Source organism: Bufo bufo, chromosome 6 (assembly GCF_905171765.1).
Source record: "Bufo bufo chromosome 6, aBufBuf1.1, whole genome shotgun sequence".
Classification (NCBI taxonomy): domain Eukaryota; kingdom Metazoa; phylum Chordata; class Amphibia; order Anura; family Bufonidae; genus Bufo; species Bufo bufo.
In genome coordinates, this window is record NC_053394.1 from 4,336,201 (window position 1) to 4,351,525 (window position 15,325).

A 15,325-nucleotide genomic window follows, 5' to 3' on the forward strand; every position below is an offset into this window, starting at 1 on the left:
TCAGTTCCCCCATCATTCTGTCCTCAGTCCACAGAATGAGAAAGTGAGGAGAAGGTGAGAAATCTTTACTGATTTACTGAGAAGGAGAAACTGACATCTCACATTGGAATAAGTCTTCAGCCTCCAGTCTTGGAGATGATGCCACGAGGTTTACACCTGGATTTGTGGATTTTCGTCATTTCTTGTCTGCAGATCCTCTCCTGCTCTGTCAGGTTGGATGGGGCTGTCAGTGGACAACCATTTTCAGGTCTCTCCAGAGATGTTCCATAGGGTTCAGGGCTCTGGTTGGGCCCCTCAAGGACATTCCCAGAGTCATCCTGGCTGTGTGCTTAGGGCCATTGTTCTCCAGACATGATGCTGGCGCCACCGTGCTTCACTGTAGGGAGGGTATTGGGCAGGAGATGAGCGGCGCCTGGTCTCCTCCAGACATGATGCTGCCCCCACCATGCTTCACTGTAGGGAGGGTATTGGGCAGGAGATGAGCGGCGCCTGGTCTCCTCCAGACATGATGCTGCCTCCACCATGCTTCACTGTAGGGATGGTATTGGGCAGGTGATGAGCGGCGCCTGGTCTCCTCCAGACATGATGCTGCCCCCACCATGCTTCACTGTAGGGATGTTATTGGGCAGGTGATGAGCGGCGCCTGGTCTCCTCCAGACATGATGCTGCCACCACCATGCTTCACTGTAAGGATGTTATTGGGCAGGTGATGAGCGGCGCCTGGTCTCCTCCAGACATGATGCTGCCACCACCATGCTTCACTGTACGGAGGGTATTGGACAGGTGATGAGCGGCGCCTGGTCTCCTCCAGACATGATGCTGCCACCACCATGCTTCACTGTACGGATGGTATTGGGCAGGTGATGAGCGGCGCCTGGTCTCCTCCAGACATGATGCTGCCACCATGCTTCACTGTAGGGATGGTATTGGGCAGGTGATGAGCGGCGCCTGGCCTCCTCCAGACATGATGCTGCCCCCACCATGCTTCACTGTACGGATGGTATTGGGCAGGTGATGAGCGGCGCCTGGTCTCCTCCAGACATGATGCTGACCCCACCATGCTTCACTGTAGGGATGGTGTTGGTCAGGTGATGAGCGGCGCCTGGTCTCCTCCAGACATGATGCTTCCCCCACCATGCTTCACTGTAGGGATGGTATTGGGCAGGTGATGAGCGGCGCCTGGTCTCCTCCAGACATTATGCTGCCCCCACCATGCTTCACTGTACGGATGGTATTGGGCAGGTGATGAGCGGCGCCTGGTCTCCCCCAGACATGATGCTGCCACCACCATGCTTCACTGTACAGATGGTATTGGGCAGGTGATGAGCGGCGCCTGGTCTCCTCCAGACATGATGCTTCCCCCACCATGCTTCACTGTAGGGATGGTATTGGGCAGGTGATGAGCGGCGCCTGGTCTCCTCCAGACATGATGCTGCCACCACCATGCTTCACTGTACGGATGGTATTGGGCAGGTGATGAGCGGCGCCTGGTCTCCCCCAGACATGATGCTGCCACCACCATGCTTCACTGTACAGATGGTATTGGGCAGGTGATGAGCGGCGCCTGGTCTCCTCCAGACATGATGCTTCCCCCACCATGCTTCACTGTAGAGATGGTATTGGGCAGGTGATGAGCGGCGCCTGGTCTCCCCCAGACATGATGCTGCCACCACCATGCTTCACTGTAGGGATGGTATTGGGCAGGTGATGAGCGGCGCCTGGTCTCCCCCAGACATGATGCTGCCACCACCATGCTTCACTGTACAGATGGTATTGGGCACGTGATGAGCGGCGCCTGGTCTCCTCCAGACATGATGCTTCACCCACCAAGCTTCACTGTAGGGATGGTATTGGGCAGGTGATGAGCGGCGCCTGGTCTCCTCCAGACATGATGCTGCCCCCACCATGCTTCACTGTAGGGATGGTATTGGGCAGGTGATGAGCGGCGCCTGGTCTCCTCCAGACATGATGCTGCCCCCACCATGCTTCACTGTACGGATGGTATTGGGCAGGTGATGAGCGGCGCCTGGTCTCCTCCAGACATGATGCTGCCACCACCATGCTTCACTGTATGGAGGGTATTGGGCAGGTGATGAGCGGCGCCTGGTCTCCTCCAGACATGATGCTGCCACCACCATGCTTCACTGTAGGGATGGTATTGGGCAGGTGATGAGCGGCGCCTGGTCTCCTCCAGACATGATGCTGCCACCACCATGCTTCACTGTAGGGATGGTATAGGGCAGGTGATGAGCGGCGCCTGGTCTCCTCCAGACATGATGCTGCCCCACAATGCTTCACTGTACAGAGGGTATTGGGCAGGTGATGAGCGGCGCCTGGTTTCCTCCAGACATGATGCTGCCCCCACAATGCTTCACTGTACGGATGGCATTGGGCAGGTGATGAGCGGCGCCTGGTTTCCTCCAGACATGATGCTGCCACCACCATGCTTCACTGTAGGGATGGTATTGGGCAGGAGATGAGCGGCGCCGGTTCTCCTCCAGACATTACTGAAGAGAGGCTTCTTTCTCTGCCATAAAGCCCAGATTGGTGGAGGCTGCAGTGATGGTCGACCTTCTGGAAGTTTCTCCCATCTGCACACAGGATCTCTGGAGCTCGGCCAGAGGGACCATTGGGTTCTTGGTCTCCTCTCTTACCAAGGCCCTTCTCCCCCGATTACTCCGTTTGGGGGACGGCAGCTCTAGGACGAGTCCTGGGTGATCTGTGCTCCTGGGAACTCTCAGGGCAGCAGAAAGGCTTTGTCCCTTCTCCAGATCTGAGCCTCCGCACAATCCTGTCTCTGAGCTCCACAGGCAGTTCTCTGCTCCTCATGGTTTGGTTTTTACTCTGATGCATTGTCAGCTGTGAGATCTTATATAGACCGGTCTGTGTTTCAAATCATGTCCAATCACCTGAATGTACCACAGGTGACTCCAATCAAGGTGTAGAACATCTGAGAGATGATCAGGAGAAATGCGAGGCTACAGACCGAAATGTCAAGCGTCACAGCAAAGAGGCTGAATAGTTTTGTCCAGGCCAAATTTTCCTTTTTCCATTTTGATTCCTTTACAAAAAAATTGAAAATTCTGTTTTCACTTTTCATTATAGGATACTTAATGCAGATTGATGGGGAAACTGGATTTTTTTTTTTTTCCCGCAAAATGTGAAAAAAGTGAAAGGGTCTGAAGACTTTCCAAATGCATTGTAAATGCCTGACTGATGCCTCGACTGGCCTTCCATCTGCACAGCTCCCCAATAGATGTATGTGGAACATATGTGGTTCACATCGGACTGAAGTCTCTTGGGCCCACCAGAGGGAATTATTCTGTGGGCCCTCCCTCTGTCCATGTAGGAAGTTAAAGGCTATGTACTCGTTTGGAGGAAATTTTTGTTTATGATTGCATTTCACTCATTTTTGGCTAAAAATCATATTTTTAATTGGCCCTTATTAAAAACATTGATCCGTTCTGTCACAAAGGGTTAACTGTTATTCTGTGTGACTGGTGCTTTCACTTTCACATTGTGCCATATCCCTGTACTCTAAAGACTTGGCTACATGCACATGACAGTGGAAAACAGACATGTGATGTACATTTTTGTTTTAACGGCCATCACAAGTCTGTTTTCAGACCAGCGGCAGTCTATGGGGTTATTCACACGGAGGTCAGTAAAAAAGAACGTAAAAAAATAGAACATGTTCTATCTTGTCTGTTTTTCACTGACAAACTGCCCCCATACAATTGAATGGGTCCATTTTTTACGTCTGTTTCTCAAAAAGGCGTCAGTGAAATTAACGTCCGTTAAAAATGACAGTTTTGTGCATGTAGCTTAAGAAGTCATAAACACTCATCTAAGCCAAAATCTTATCAATAAGAGAAGGATTGAACTTTGATTAGTGCTTATAATGTCAGAGAGCAGAGATAAGGAGTCCGTCTGCTCCCTAGATGACGGAAAAGACAGAAAATCCACAGGCAGCTACTACAGTATCTCAGCTCTGTACACAAAAAAGGATTTCAGATTCCAGAATAATAATAAAGACCAAATTAAAAATATGTATTTTTAGCTCAAAATAAGTACAATGCAATAATAATAAATAAAAAATGTCCACAAAGGTGTCCATAGCCTTTAAAGACCCTGTTTTATTAGGGTTTCATTATTGTCAGAGCATGGTCTGGTCCCACCGGAGCATCAGTCCAACCCCGATGGTACAAGATCACATTCATTTTGTAGAGAAATCTGAGTCCTGGATGAAATTCAACCAAAAAATCAACCAATAGCAGAATACTATCCTCCAGCCCCATCTTATTATCTGTGAATGCTGGGAAAAAACATCACATCAAGTATCCTGTACTGATCCTGAGTTACATCCTGCATTATAATCCAGAGCTGCACTCACTATTCTGCTGGAGCAGTCACTGTGTACATACATTACTTATCCTGTACTGATCCTGAGTTACATCCTGTATTATACTCCAGAGCTGCACTCACTATTCTGCTGGTGCAGTCACTGTGTACATACATTACTTATCCTGTACTGATCCTGAGTTACATCCTGTATTATACTCCAGAGCTGCACTCACTATTCTGCCGGTGCAGTCACTGTGTACATACATTACTTATCCTGTACTGATCCTGAGTTACATCCTGTATTACACTCCAGAGCTGCACTCACTATTCTGCTGGTGCAGTCACTGTGTACATACATTACTTATCCTGTACTGATCCTGAGTTACATCCGGTATTATACTCCAGAGCTGCACTCACTATTCTGCTGGTGCAGTCACTGTGTATATACATTACTTATCCTGTACTGATCCTGAGTTACATCCTGTATTATACTCCAGAGCTGCACTCACTATTCTGCTGGTGCAGTCACTGTGTACATACATTACTTATCCTGTACTGATCCTGAGTTACATCCTGTATTATACCCCAGAGCTGCACTCACTATTCTGCTGGTGCAGTCACTGTGTACATACATTACTTATCCTGTACTGATCCTGAGTTACATCCTGTATTATACTCCAGAGCTGCACTCACTATTCTGCTGGTGCAGTCACTGTGTACATATATTACTTATCCTGTACTGACCCTGAGTTACATCCTGCATTATACTCCAGAGCTGCACTCACTATTCTGCTGGTGCAGTCACTGTGTACATACATTACTTATCCTGTACTGATCCTGAGTTACATCCTGTATTATACTCCAGAGCTGCACTCACTATTCTGTTGGTGCAGTCACTGTGTACATACATTACTTATCCTGTACTGATCCTGAGTTACATCCTGTATTATACTCCAGAGCTGCACTCACTATTCTGCTGGTGCAGTCACTGTGTTCATACATTACTTATCCTGTACTGATCCTGAGTTACATCCTGTATTATACCCCAGAGCTGCACTCACTATTCTGCTGGTGCAGTCACTGTGTGCATACATTACTTATCCTGTACTGATCCTGAGTTACATCATGTATTATACTCCAGAGCTGCACTCACTATTCTGCTGGTGCAGTCACTGTGTACATACATTACTTATCCTGTACTGATCCTGAGTTACATCCTGTATTATACTCCAGAGCTGCACCCACTATTCTGCTGGTGCAGTCACTGTGTACATACATTACTTATCCTGTACTGATCCTGAGTTACATCCTGTATTATACTTCAGAGCTGCACTCACTATTCTGCTGGTGCAGTCACTGTGTACATACATTACTTCCTCTGTACTGATCCTGAATTACATCCTGTATTATACTCCAGAGCTGCACTCACTATTCTGCTGGTGCAGTCACTGTATACATACATTACTTATCCTGTACTGATCCTGAGTTACATCCTGTATTATACTCCAGAGCTGCACTCACTATTCTGCTGGTGCAGTCACTGTGTACATACATTACTTATCCTGTACTGATCCTGAGTTACATCCTGTATTATACTCCAGAGCTGCACTCTCTATTCTGCTGGTGCAGTCACTGTGTACATACATTACTTATCCTGTACTGGACATTACTCTGTACTGATCCTAATATACATAGTATATTTCACTCGAGAGCTGCGCTCATTATGAGTCATTTTTTTTAATGGTACCTAGGTTGAGTATAGTTGACGTTATATCTGTGTGAATAGCATCCACGAGAATAGCATCAGAAGGATCCAGTCTGACCTCAGGTGGGGTGTCCTGAAAGTACGGCTGAGCAGGATCCAGTCCTGTGTGCAGGAGGGTAGACATTAGTGGGTCATTATAACATCTTTTGCATGTGTCATACATGAAGTCGCTATACACTCAGGAGGTGAGGCTCTCAATCACGGCCACTGATGATCATGTGCAACGGGCCGCCTCCGCCCAGGGTCCTCTATATCGCGTCCCAGGTTTAGTAGGAATGCCGAGTGGTGTAGTGCAGCCTAAATGTCTCTTATTGTGTGTGAAGGTGCTCCTACCTGGATACCGCTGGACCCTAGGCTTTGGCTGCGAAGCAATAAATAGGGGGAATACTTGAGGGATAAAAGAATAACCTGAGTCCAGACCTTGAGATGAAGTTCAATGGCAGCTTTACTTCGCATAAACTTTCTCCAGAAAGGTTTACAGCCTTTTCCTTGGTTCCAGCAGGCTTTAGCATGAAACTGGCAGGCAAACTCCACTATGCTACATCTCTTTCTCTTTGACTCTGCTGTACTGACAGGCTGGCTGCACTTCACTTTGTAGTCTGACTCTAGGTTCTGCCAGGGAACTTTCTTCCTGTCTCCTGAGGCTTCAAGCTTTGGCCTCCATGGCAGCAGAGCTTAAGGTGCTCTGGCTGGCGTGGGCTCGTCCAGCAGAGACGTGCCCCTGCACACCCTTCCCCTAGCTGGGGGTAAACTAGACTGGAACTAACTGGTCCACACTAGTGCTTGTGCCGAACACATAGGGATGCTCTACTGAGCACCCACGCTCAATGGAAGTCAATGGGAGAACCCGAGCATAAAACCAGGCAGTCCCTGCTGTGAAGAGGGGAGGGTGCCTTGTTCATAGGAAAAGGTCAGAAATTGATGGAAACACCGCCGAAATGGTTCGGGAACAGCATGGGGAGGATGTCTGGATGCATCTTGGACTCCTAGGCCACTGCTGGGAACGATGTTGTCCGAGTAGTACGCCACCAGGGCCGGCGCCACCTGTAAGGCGACCTAGGCAGCCGCCTAGGGCGCAATTTAGCAGGGGGCGCTGGCCCCGTGCAGTTAAAAAAAAAAGCGTTGGTTAAGTGGCGGCCGGGCCGGTCCTGCCGCAAGTTATTTTTTTTAAGTACGGCGGCGGGCCCTCCCCCGCACCGGGCGGCTGCCGCACTGCCCGGACTGGCGCGTCTGCGTCTATGATTGCGCACCACCTGGGTTCAGCCTGAAGAGAGGGACTGACAGGAGGGAAGCGCCTCTAATGTAGCGTGGCCGAGCTCTGTTTGGTCCGCGGTACAGGAGCTTTGTTTCCTGTACCCGGCCGGACTGACAGGAAGTGCACACTAAGTGTGCACTTCCTGTTAGTCCGGCCGGGTACAGGAAACAAGTGCTCCTGTACCGCGGACCGTACAGAGCTCGGCCACGCTACACTAGAGGTGGGGGGAATAAGAGTGACAAAGGAGGGGGGGGATAAGAGTGACAAGGGAGTGGGGGGGAATGAGAGTGACAAGGGAGTGGGGGAGAATGAGAGTGACAAGGGAGTGGGGGGGGATAAGAGTGACAAAGGAGGGGGGGGAATGAGAGTGACAAGGGAGTGGGGGGGGATAAGAGTGACAAAGGAGGGGGGGGAATGAGAGTGACAAGGGAGTGGGGGGGGAATGAGAGTGACAAGGGAGGGAGGGGGGAGAAGAGAGTGACGAGGGAGGGAGGGGGGGAAGAGAGTAACGAGGGGGGGAGAAGAGAGTGACGAGGGAGGGGGGGAGAGAGTGTATTCAGTACATTATAAACAACACATGTAAAGTGTCTTCATGTTCAGCCGCTTTCCTCTGGTGGAGTAGAGAAGTCAGGGGCAATCCAGGCCTTGTTCATTTTTATATGAGTCAACCTGTCAGCATTTTCAGTTGACAGGCGGATACTCTTATCAGTTATTATGCCCACAGCAGCACTAAATACCCGCTCAGACAAAGCGCTGGCGGCAGGGCAGGCCAGCTCCTCCAAGGCGTAGAGTTTGTGCCACGTGTCCAGCTTGGACACCCAGTAGTTGTAAGGCACTGAGGGATCACTGAGGACGCTGACACGGTCTGCTATGTACTCCTTCACCATCTTCCAAAATATTTCCCTCCTTGTGACACTAGACCGTGCATCAGGGTGAGGGTGCTGGCGGGGTGTCATGAAGCTGTCCCAGGCCTTGGAGAGTGTTTCCCTGCCTCTGTTGGAACTGCTGTGTGTTCCCCTTGTCTCCCCTCCTCGGTTGCCCAAGGAACTATGGACTCTGCCGCCAGCGTTGTCAGATGGAAAATTTTGGAGCAATTTTTCCACAAGGACCTTCTGGTATTGCACCGTTTTGCTCGTCCTCTCCACCACAGGAATGAGAGATGAGAAGTTCTCTTTGTAGTGGGGGTCGAGAAGGGTGAACAACCAGTAATCGATGTTGTCTAAAATGCGTAAAAACGTGCGGGTCGCTGGAAAGGCAGCCTAACATGAAGTCAGCCATATGTGCCAGAGTACCAGTAGGCGAGACTTCGCTGTCGTCATCAGGAGGATCACTCTTGCACCGAGAAGACGGGCAGAGGGTGGTCTGGCTATCACCCTGTGTAATGTTCTCCCTATTTCCGACTCTTCCACATTCAGAGCGTCGTCCTTAATTGTGAGCAGCGAGCGTTTGAGTAGACACAGAAGTGGGATGGTGACACGGATAATAGCGTTATCGCCGCTCACCATCTGTGTTGATTCCTCAAAGTTGGTAAAACCTCAGAGGTCAGACATCCATGCCCACTCCTCGCTAGTGAAGAGCGGAGGCAGACTGGAGAGGCGACAACCATGGTGCAGCTGGTATTCCACTACTGCCTTCTGCTGCCCACAAAGCCTGGCCAACATGTGGAACGTGGAGTCTGTGCTCACGTCGCACAACAGTCGGTGAGCTGGCAATTGTAAGCGCTGCTGCAGCGTTGACAGACCGGCTGAAGCTGTCAATGACTTGCGGAAATGTGCACACACGTGGCGCACCTTCACCAGTAGCTCAGGCAAATTGGGGTAGGTTTTGAGAAACCGCTGAACCACTAAGTTGAACGCGTGGGCTAGGCATTGGATGTGTCTAAGCTTGCCGACCTCCAAAGCCGCCACCAAGTTACGGCCATTATCAGACATAACCATGCCTGGTTCTAGGTTGAGTGGCGAGAGCCACTGCTCAGTCTGGTCCCTTATCCCCGGCCACAGCTCTGCGGCGGTGTGCTGTTTGTCACCTAGGCAGATCCGCTTCAGCACGGCCTGTTGCCGCTTCCCCACTGCAGTGCTACACTGCTTCCAGCTACCGGCTGATGTCTGACTGCTGCTGCACGTGCATGATTGGGTTCTATATAGCACATGATGACGTGTATCGGCCAGCCAATCACTGTAATGCCAGTAACCAACATGGCTACGGAATTACAGTGAGGGCAGCACTTACCTGCACCTTTAGAAACGTGCGAGGAGGAGACTCGAGCATTGCGTTCAAGCACATGCGGTATTCGGCCGAACATGTGCCGAGCATCACGATGATCAACACTAGTCCCCAACCTTCCTTTAGGAAGTCGGACTAGCCCACTTCCTTACAGAGGGGGGTTAGAATGGAATGGAGAGTTCCATTCTCTCTAAATATAGCTCTGCCATATTTGCCACCTGCTGGTGAACCAGGTATATAACATGTTATAAACAGTTGCAAACATTATTATAGATGCACATTATGCAGAGGACCTGGAACATAAGGCATAGATGACTTTATGTTAGACCATTAAAGACAGTAGCAGGGTGTAGGAATGGCAACACCACTCGGGGGTGTTACACATGTCCTCAGACACTCAGATCTTATTCATTTCTCTCATGACATTTGCACATGACTTGAAGACTAGTAAAGGACAAACATCTGCCGGGGAGGTTCGTGAACTCGATCGTGCGAACGCGATCAAATGTTCGCGAACTGCAAGTTCGCAGTGGGTCCCATTCATTTTAATGGCAGGCGAACCTGAAAAACCTCCAGGTCATATTTGCAGCCAAGAAATACTTACTAGAAGTGCACAAATAGTCCCACAACACGGACAGTGGCACCAGATGGATTATTCCAATTTGCGATCTCCAATCATTATTTTTTTCAATGCATAATACTATGCAGTACCCAAATGCACTATAAAGAAAGTATATTGGTATATAACACCCCGCTTTAATCTGTTTTTTTGGGGGGCGACTGGTATATCACACCAGTAGAAATGATTTGTCCCAGTAACGCTTGTCCCGCTATATACCTGCAGTATCGCAGCAGAACCGCACACGACTGCCGCACAATACAAGTGCGCTATAATGTACTGTCTAACATAGAAAGTATATTATAACATTGTACACGGAAGGCAATCCATCAGAATATACATGAAGATAAAACGTAACCTTTAATAATGTTACTATGAGGGTCCATTCACACGTCCGTAAGTGTTTTGCGGATCCGCAAAACACGGACACGGCAATGTGCATTCCGCAATTTGCAGACCGCACATCGCCGGCACTATAATAGAAAATGCCTAATCTTGTCTGCAATTACGGACAAGAATAGGACATGTTCTATTTTTTTTGCTGAAACGGAAGCACGGATGGGGAAGTGCGGATCCGCAAATGCGGATGTGGACAGCACATTCCGGCCCCATTGAAAATTAATGGTTCTGCACCGCTTCTGCAAAATTGCGGAGTGGATGCGGACCCATTTTGCGAATGTGTGAATGGAAAAGATATCCCTCAAAATGAAAATAAATAAAATTATTAAACTTAAGCAAGAAGCGTAGATGTGGTCGGCAATAACAAGGTCTCGGCGGCACCAAATCAGAAACCATATGTCCGACCACAATCCGGGGGGTTCCAGTGCACATCAATGAATCCCGGACGGAAAGCAAAAACCATCCATCCCTGGGCTAGATGATAATGTGGTATTGAAGGACGGGGAGGGCAAAGAACTGTCCCTGATATTGCCCTACAGGGGGGGCTATTCTGGCCCTGACCGCCGGGCGAACCGCAAGGCCATCTCTATTGAAGACTTTTAATAAAACCTCTTAAGTTGGGGAAATACCTGGGTTTATTTAAATAATTTTTTTCACATTATTCCAGGTAAAATTTCTCATGTCAACACTTTTCTGAGCGGAGGCACTTTTGCCATAGGGACAAAGGGCCTCATAGGAACCATGGTCTTTTTGGGGCCTTATCCATAGATTTTCCATCAGTTTACCATTGTATTTTTCCCTCTTTTATGTGTGAGATCGCCACCAGTCACACCAGATCTCAAACAACCAGTCCACCAAGAACTGACCTCCTGGCTCAGTCACACCAGTTCTCAGACATCTGATATCCAGCCCACCAAGAACTGACCTCCACAGACAGTCAGATCAGTGCTCAGACATCCAGCCCACCAAGAACTGACCTCCACAGACAGTCAGATCAGTGCTCAGACATCCAGCCCACCAAGAACTGACCTCCACAGACAGTCAGATCAGTGCTCAGACATCCAGCCCACCAAGAACTGACCTCCACAGACAGTCACATCAGTTCTCAGACATCCAGCCCACCAAGAACTGACCTCCACAGACAGTCAGATCAGTGCTCAGACATCCAGCCCACCAAGAACTGACCTCCACAGACAGTCACATCAGTGCTCAGACATCCAGTCCACCAAGAACTGACGTCTGTGCTCAATCACGCCAGTTCTCAGACATCCAGGACACCAAGACCTGACGTCCATGCTTACTCACAGCAGTCCTCAGACAGACAGCCCACCAAGAACTTACCTCTTTGCTCAGTCGCATCAGTCCTCAGACATCTGATATCCAGCCCACCAAGAACTTACCTCTTTGCTCAGTCGCATCAGTCCTCAGACATCTGATATCCAGCCCACCAAGAACTGACCTCTGTGCTGAGTCACGCCAGTTCTCAGACATCCAGCCCACCAAGAACTGACCTCCACAGACAGTCAGATCAGTGCTCAGACATCCAGTCCACCAAGAACTTACCTCTTTGCTCAGTCGCATCAGTCCTCAGACATCTGATATCCAGCCCACCAAGAACTTACCTCTTTGCTCAGTCGCATCAGTCCTCAGACATCTGATATCCAGCCCACCAAGAACTGACCTCTGTGCTGAGTCACGCCAGTTCTCAGACATCCAGCCCACCAAGAACTGACCTCCACAGACAGTCAGATCAGTGCTCAGACATCCAGTCCACCAAGAACTGACGTCTGTGCTCAATCACGCGAGTTCTCAGACATCCAGGACACCAAGACCTGATGTCCATGCTTACTCACTGCAGTCCTCAGACAGACAGCCCACCAAGAACTTACCTCTTTGCTCAGTCGCATCAGTCCTCAGACATCTGATATCCAGCCCACCAAGAACTGACCTCTGTGCTGAGTCACGTCAGTTCTCAGACATCCAGCCCACCAAGAACTGACCTCCACAGACAGTCAGATCAGTGCTCAGACATCCAGTCCACCAAGAACTTACCTCTTTGCTCAGTCGCATCAGTCCTCAGACATCTGATATCCAGCCCACCAAGAACTTACCTCTTTGCTCAGTCGCATCAGTCCTCAGACATCTGATATCCAGCCCACCAAGAACTGACCTCTGTGCTGAGTCACGCCAGTTCTCAGACATCCAGCCCACCAAGAACTGACCTCCACAGACAGTCAGATCAGTGCTCAGACATCCAGTCCACCAAGAACTGACGTCTGTGCTCAATCACGCGAGTTCTCAGACATCCAGGACACCAAGACCTGACGTCCATGCTTACTCACTGCAGTCCTCAGACAGACAGCCCACCAAGAACTTACCTCTTTGCTCAGTCGCATCAGTCCTCAGACATCTGATATCCAGCCCACCAAGAACTGACCTCTGTGCTGAGTCACGCCAGTTTTCAGACATCCAGCCCACCAAGAACTGACCTCTGTGCTCAGTCATGCCAGTTCTCAGACATCCAGCCCACCAAGACCTGACCTCTATGCTTACTTCACATCAGTCCTCAGACAGACAGCCTATCAAGACTTGACCTTCACAGTCAGTCACATTAGTCCTCAGGCATCCAGCCCACCAAGCAACGACCTCCATACTCAGTCACATCAGTGCTCAGACATTTAGCCCACCAAGAACTGACCTCCTTGCTCAGGTGCAACAGTAGTTAGACATCCGACATCCAGCACACCAAGAACTGACCTCCACAGTCAGTCACATCAGTCCTCATACATCTAGGACGCCAAGACCTGACCTCCACGCTTCCTCACATCAGTCCTCAGACAGCCAACCCACCAAGAACTTACCTCCATCTTTACATCAGTCCTCAGACAGACAGCCCACCAGGATCCGACTTCCACAGTCAGTCACATCAGTCCTCAGACATCCAGCCCACCAAGCACTGACCTCCTTGCGCACCAGTACTCAGACATCCGACATCCAGGCCACCAAGAGCTGTCCTCCATGCTCTGTGACATCAGTCCTCATACATCCAGCCCACCAAGTCTCACCCACCAGTTATCCTTCCAATTCCCGGTTGTCTCTTTCCGGCCTCACCAGCAGCGTGTGCCCCCAGACTGTGCCCAATGATGTGGACTTTAGACAGGGGGTATTTAAATGCTTCCTTTAAAATAAAAGAATCATGAAAAAGGTGAAACATTAGTGACTGAACAATGAATTTCTGCACAGAAGGTTGTCTTTTACAGTAAGTGATCCCCATCTGGGGTATTACCAGAAGAGTGTTAACCAAATAGGCGACTTCTGCCCCCACAACTCGGATGTTATTGGCGGCCTGAGTGTAAAGTGTCTGAGATCCTCCGCTCCAGTCAGTGCAGAAACAGTTCACGTCCTCCACCTGTAACATGGCCTGGAAATAACAGAGCCAACAATCAAATGGAGCTCAGGGGCCAATGTGACCTAAGGGCCCATATGTCTCATAGAGGAGTTCTACAATCAGTAGTCCTGGGGTCCTATGTATGTGGCGCTTCTATTATTTGATGTAGCTCTCACACCCCTATTTTTTGCTCTCATGATCCCTGTATGTTTCTTATTTTCCATTATTTGAGGGTCTTGGGTCTCCTTTATGTGGCACATAGATACCCTATATGTGACTCTTGGGTCTCCTTTATGTGGCCTTTGGGTCCCCTATATGTGGCACATAGATACCCTATATGTGACTCTTGGGTCTCCTTTATGTGGCCTTTGGGTCCCCTATATGTGGCACATAGATACCCTATATGTGACTCTTGGGTCTCCTTTATGTGGCTTTTGGGTCCCCTATATGTGGCACTTAGATACCCTATATGTGACTCTTGGGTCTCCTTTATGTGGCTTTTGGGTCCCCTATATGTGGCACTTAGATACCCTATATGTGACTCTTGGGTCTCCTTTATGTGGCTCTTGGATCCCTATATATGGCTCTTCGATCCCTTTATCTGGTTCTTGGGTCCCCTATATGTAACCTTGGGTACCAAAATGTGGTTCTTTTGTTCTCTATATGTGACTCCTCTATCCCTTTATGTAGCTCTTTGCTCTGTTTATGTGGCTGTTGGGTCTCCTTTACGTGACTCTCGGGTCCCTTATTTGTAGGTCTTGTGCCCTCCTATTACATATGCCGCTCTTAAAGGCTATGTATGTAACACCCGAGAGTGGCATTACCACCTTTTACACCCCTCTACTATATTTTATGGTTGATGTTATGTCATCATGTGTATTTATTTCCAGGTCCTGCATAATGTGTATCTATTTCTGATTTTATAACTGTTTGAGTGTAATATGCCTGGTTCACCAGCAGGTGGCAGCAAGCTTGGCAGAGCTAGTTTGCCTAGAGTGGAACCTTATGTCCATTCTAGCCCTCTCTAGAGAGGGAGGAGTTTTAGTTAGTGAAGGTCAGTATAGCCGAGTCTGTTTGCCTGCCAGAATTTATGCCAAAGCCTGCTGGTGACCAAGACAAAGTTAGAAGAGTATTTCCTAAGTAAAGCTGTTATCAACTTCAATACAAGACTGGACTCAATGTGTTCTACAAATCCCTCAACTGTTCACCCTATTTGCACTGCTTCGGACAACAACACCTGGGGTTCCAGGATATTCAGGTAGGAGCACCATGACACGTGCACAGCCACATCCAAAGGGACACTATATGCTACCGTTTCACCACTCTGGCATT

At 49.3% G+C, this 15,325-nt stretch overlaps 1 protein-coding gene across 1 annotated transcript in view; it reads right to left on the bottom strand.

The window, feature by feature from the left end:
- The window catches only part of LOC121004354 (pancreatic lipase-related protein 2-like), a 51,233-nt gene that overhangs the window by 20,253 nt on the left and 15,655 nt on the right, over positions 1 to 15,325 (bottom strand). Inside the window, exons 5-7 of the mRNA XM_040436539.1 lie at positions 13,892 to 14,026; positions 13,675 to 13,783; positions 6,092 to 6,211 (exon numbers count right to left, since the gene is read on the bottom strand). Coding sequence (XP_040292473.1) covers positions 6,092 to 6,211; positions 13,675 to 13,783; positions 13,892 to 14,026 — 364 coding nt within the window. The remainder of the gene's footprint in view (positions 1 to 6,091; positions 6,212 to 13,674; positions 13,784 to 13,891; positions 14,027 to 15,325) is intronic.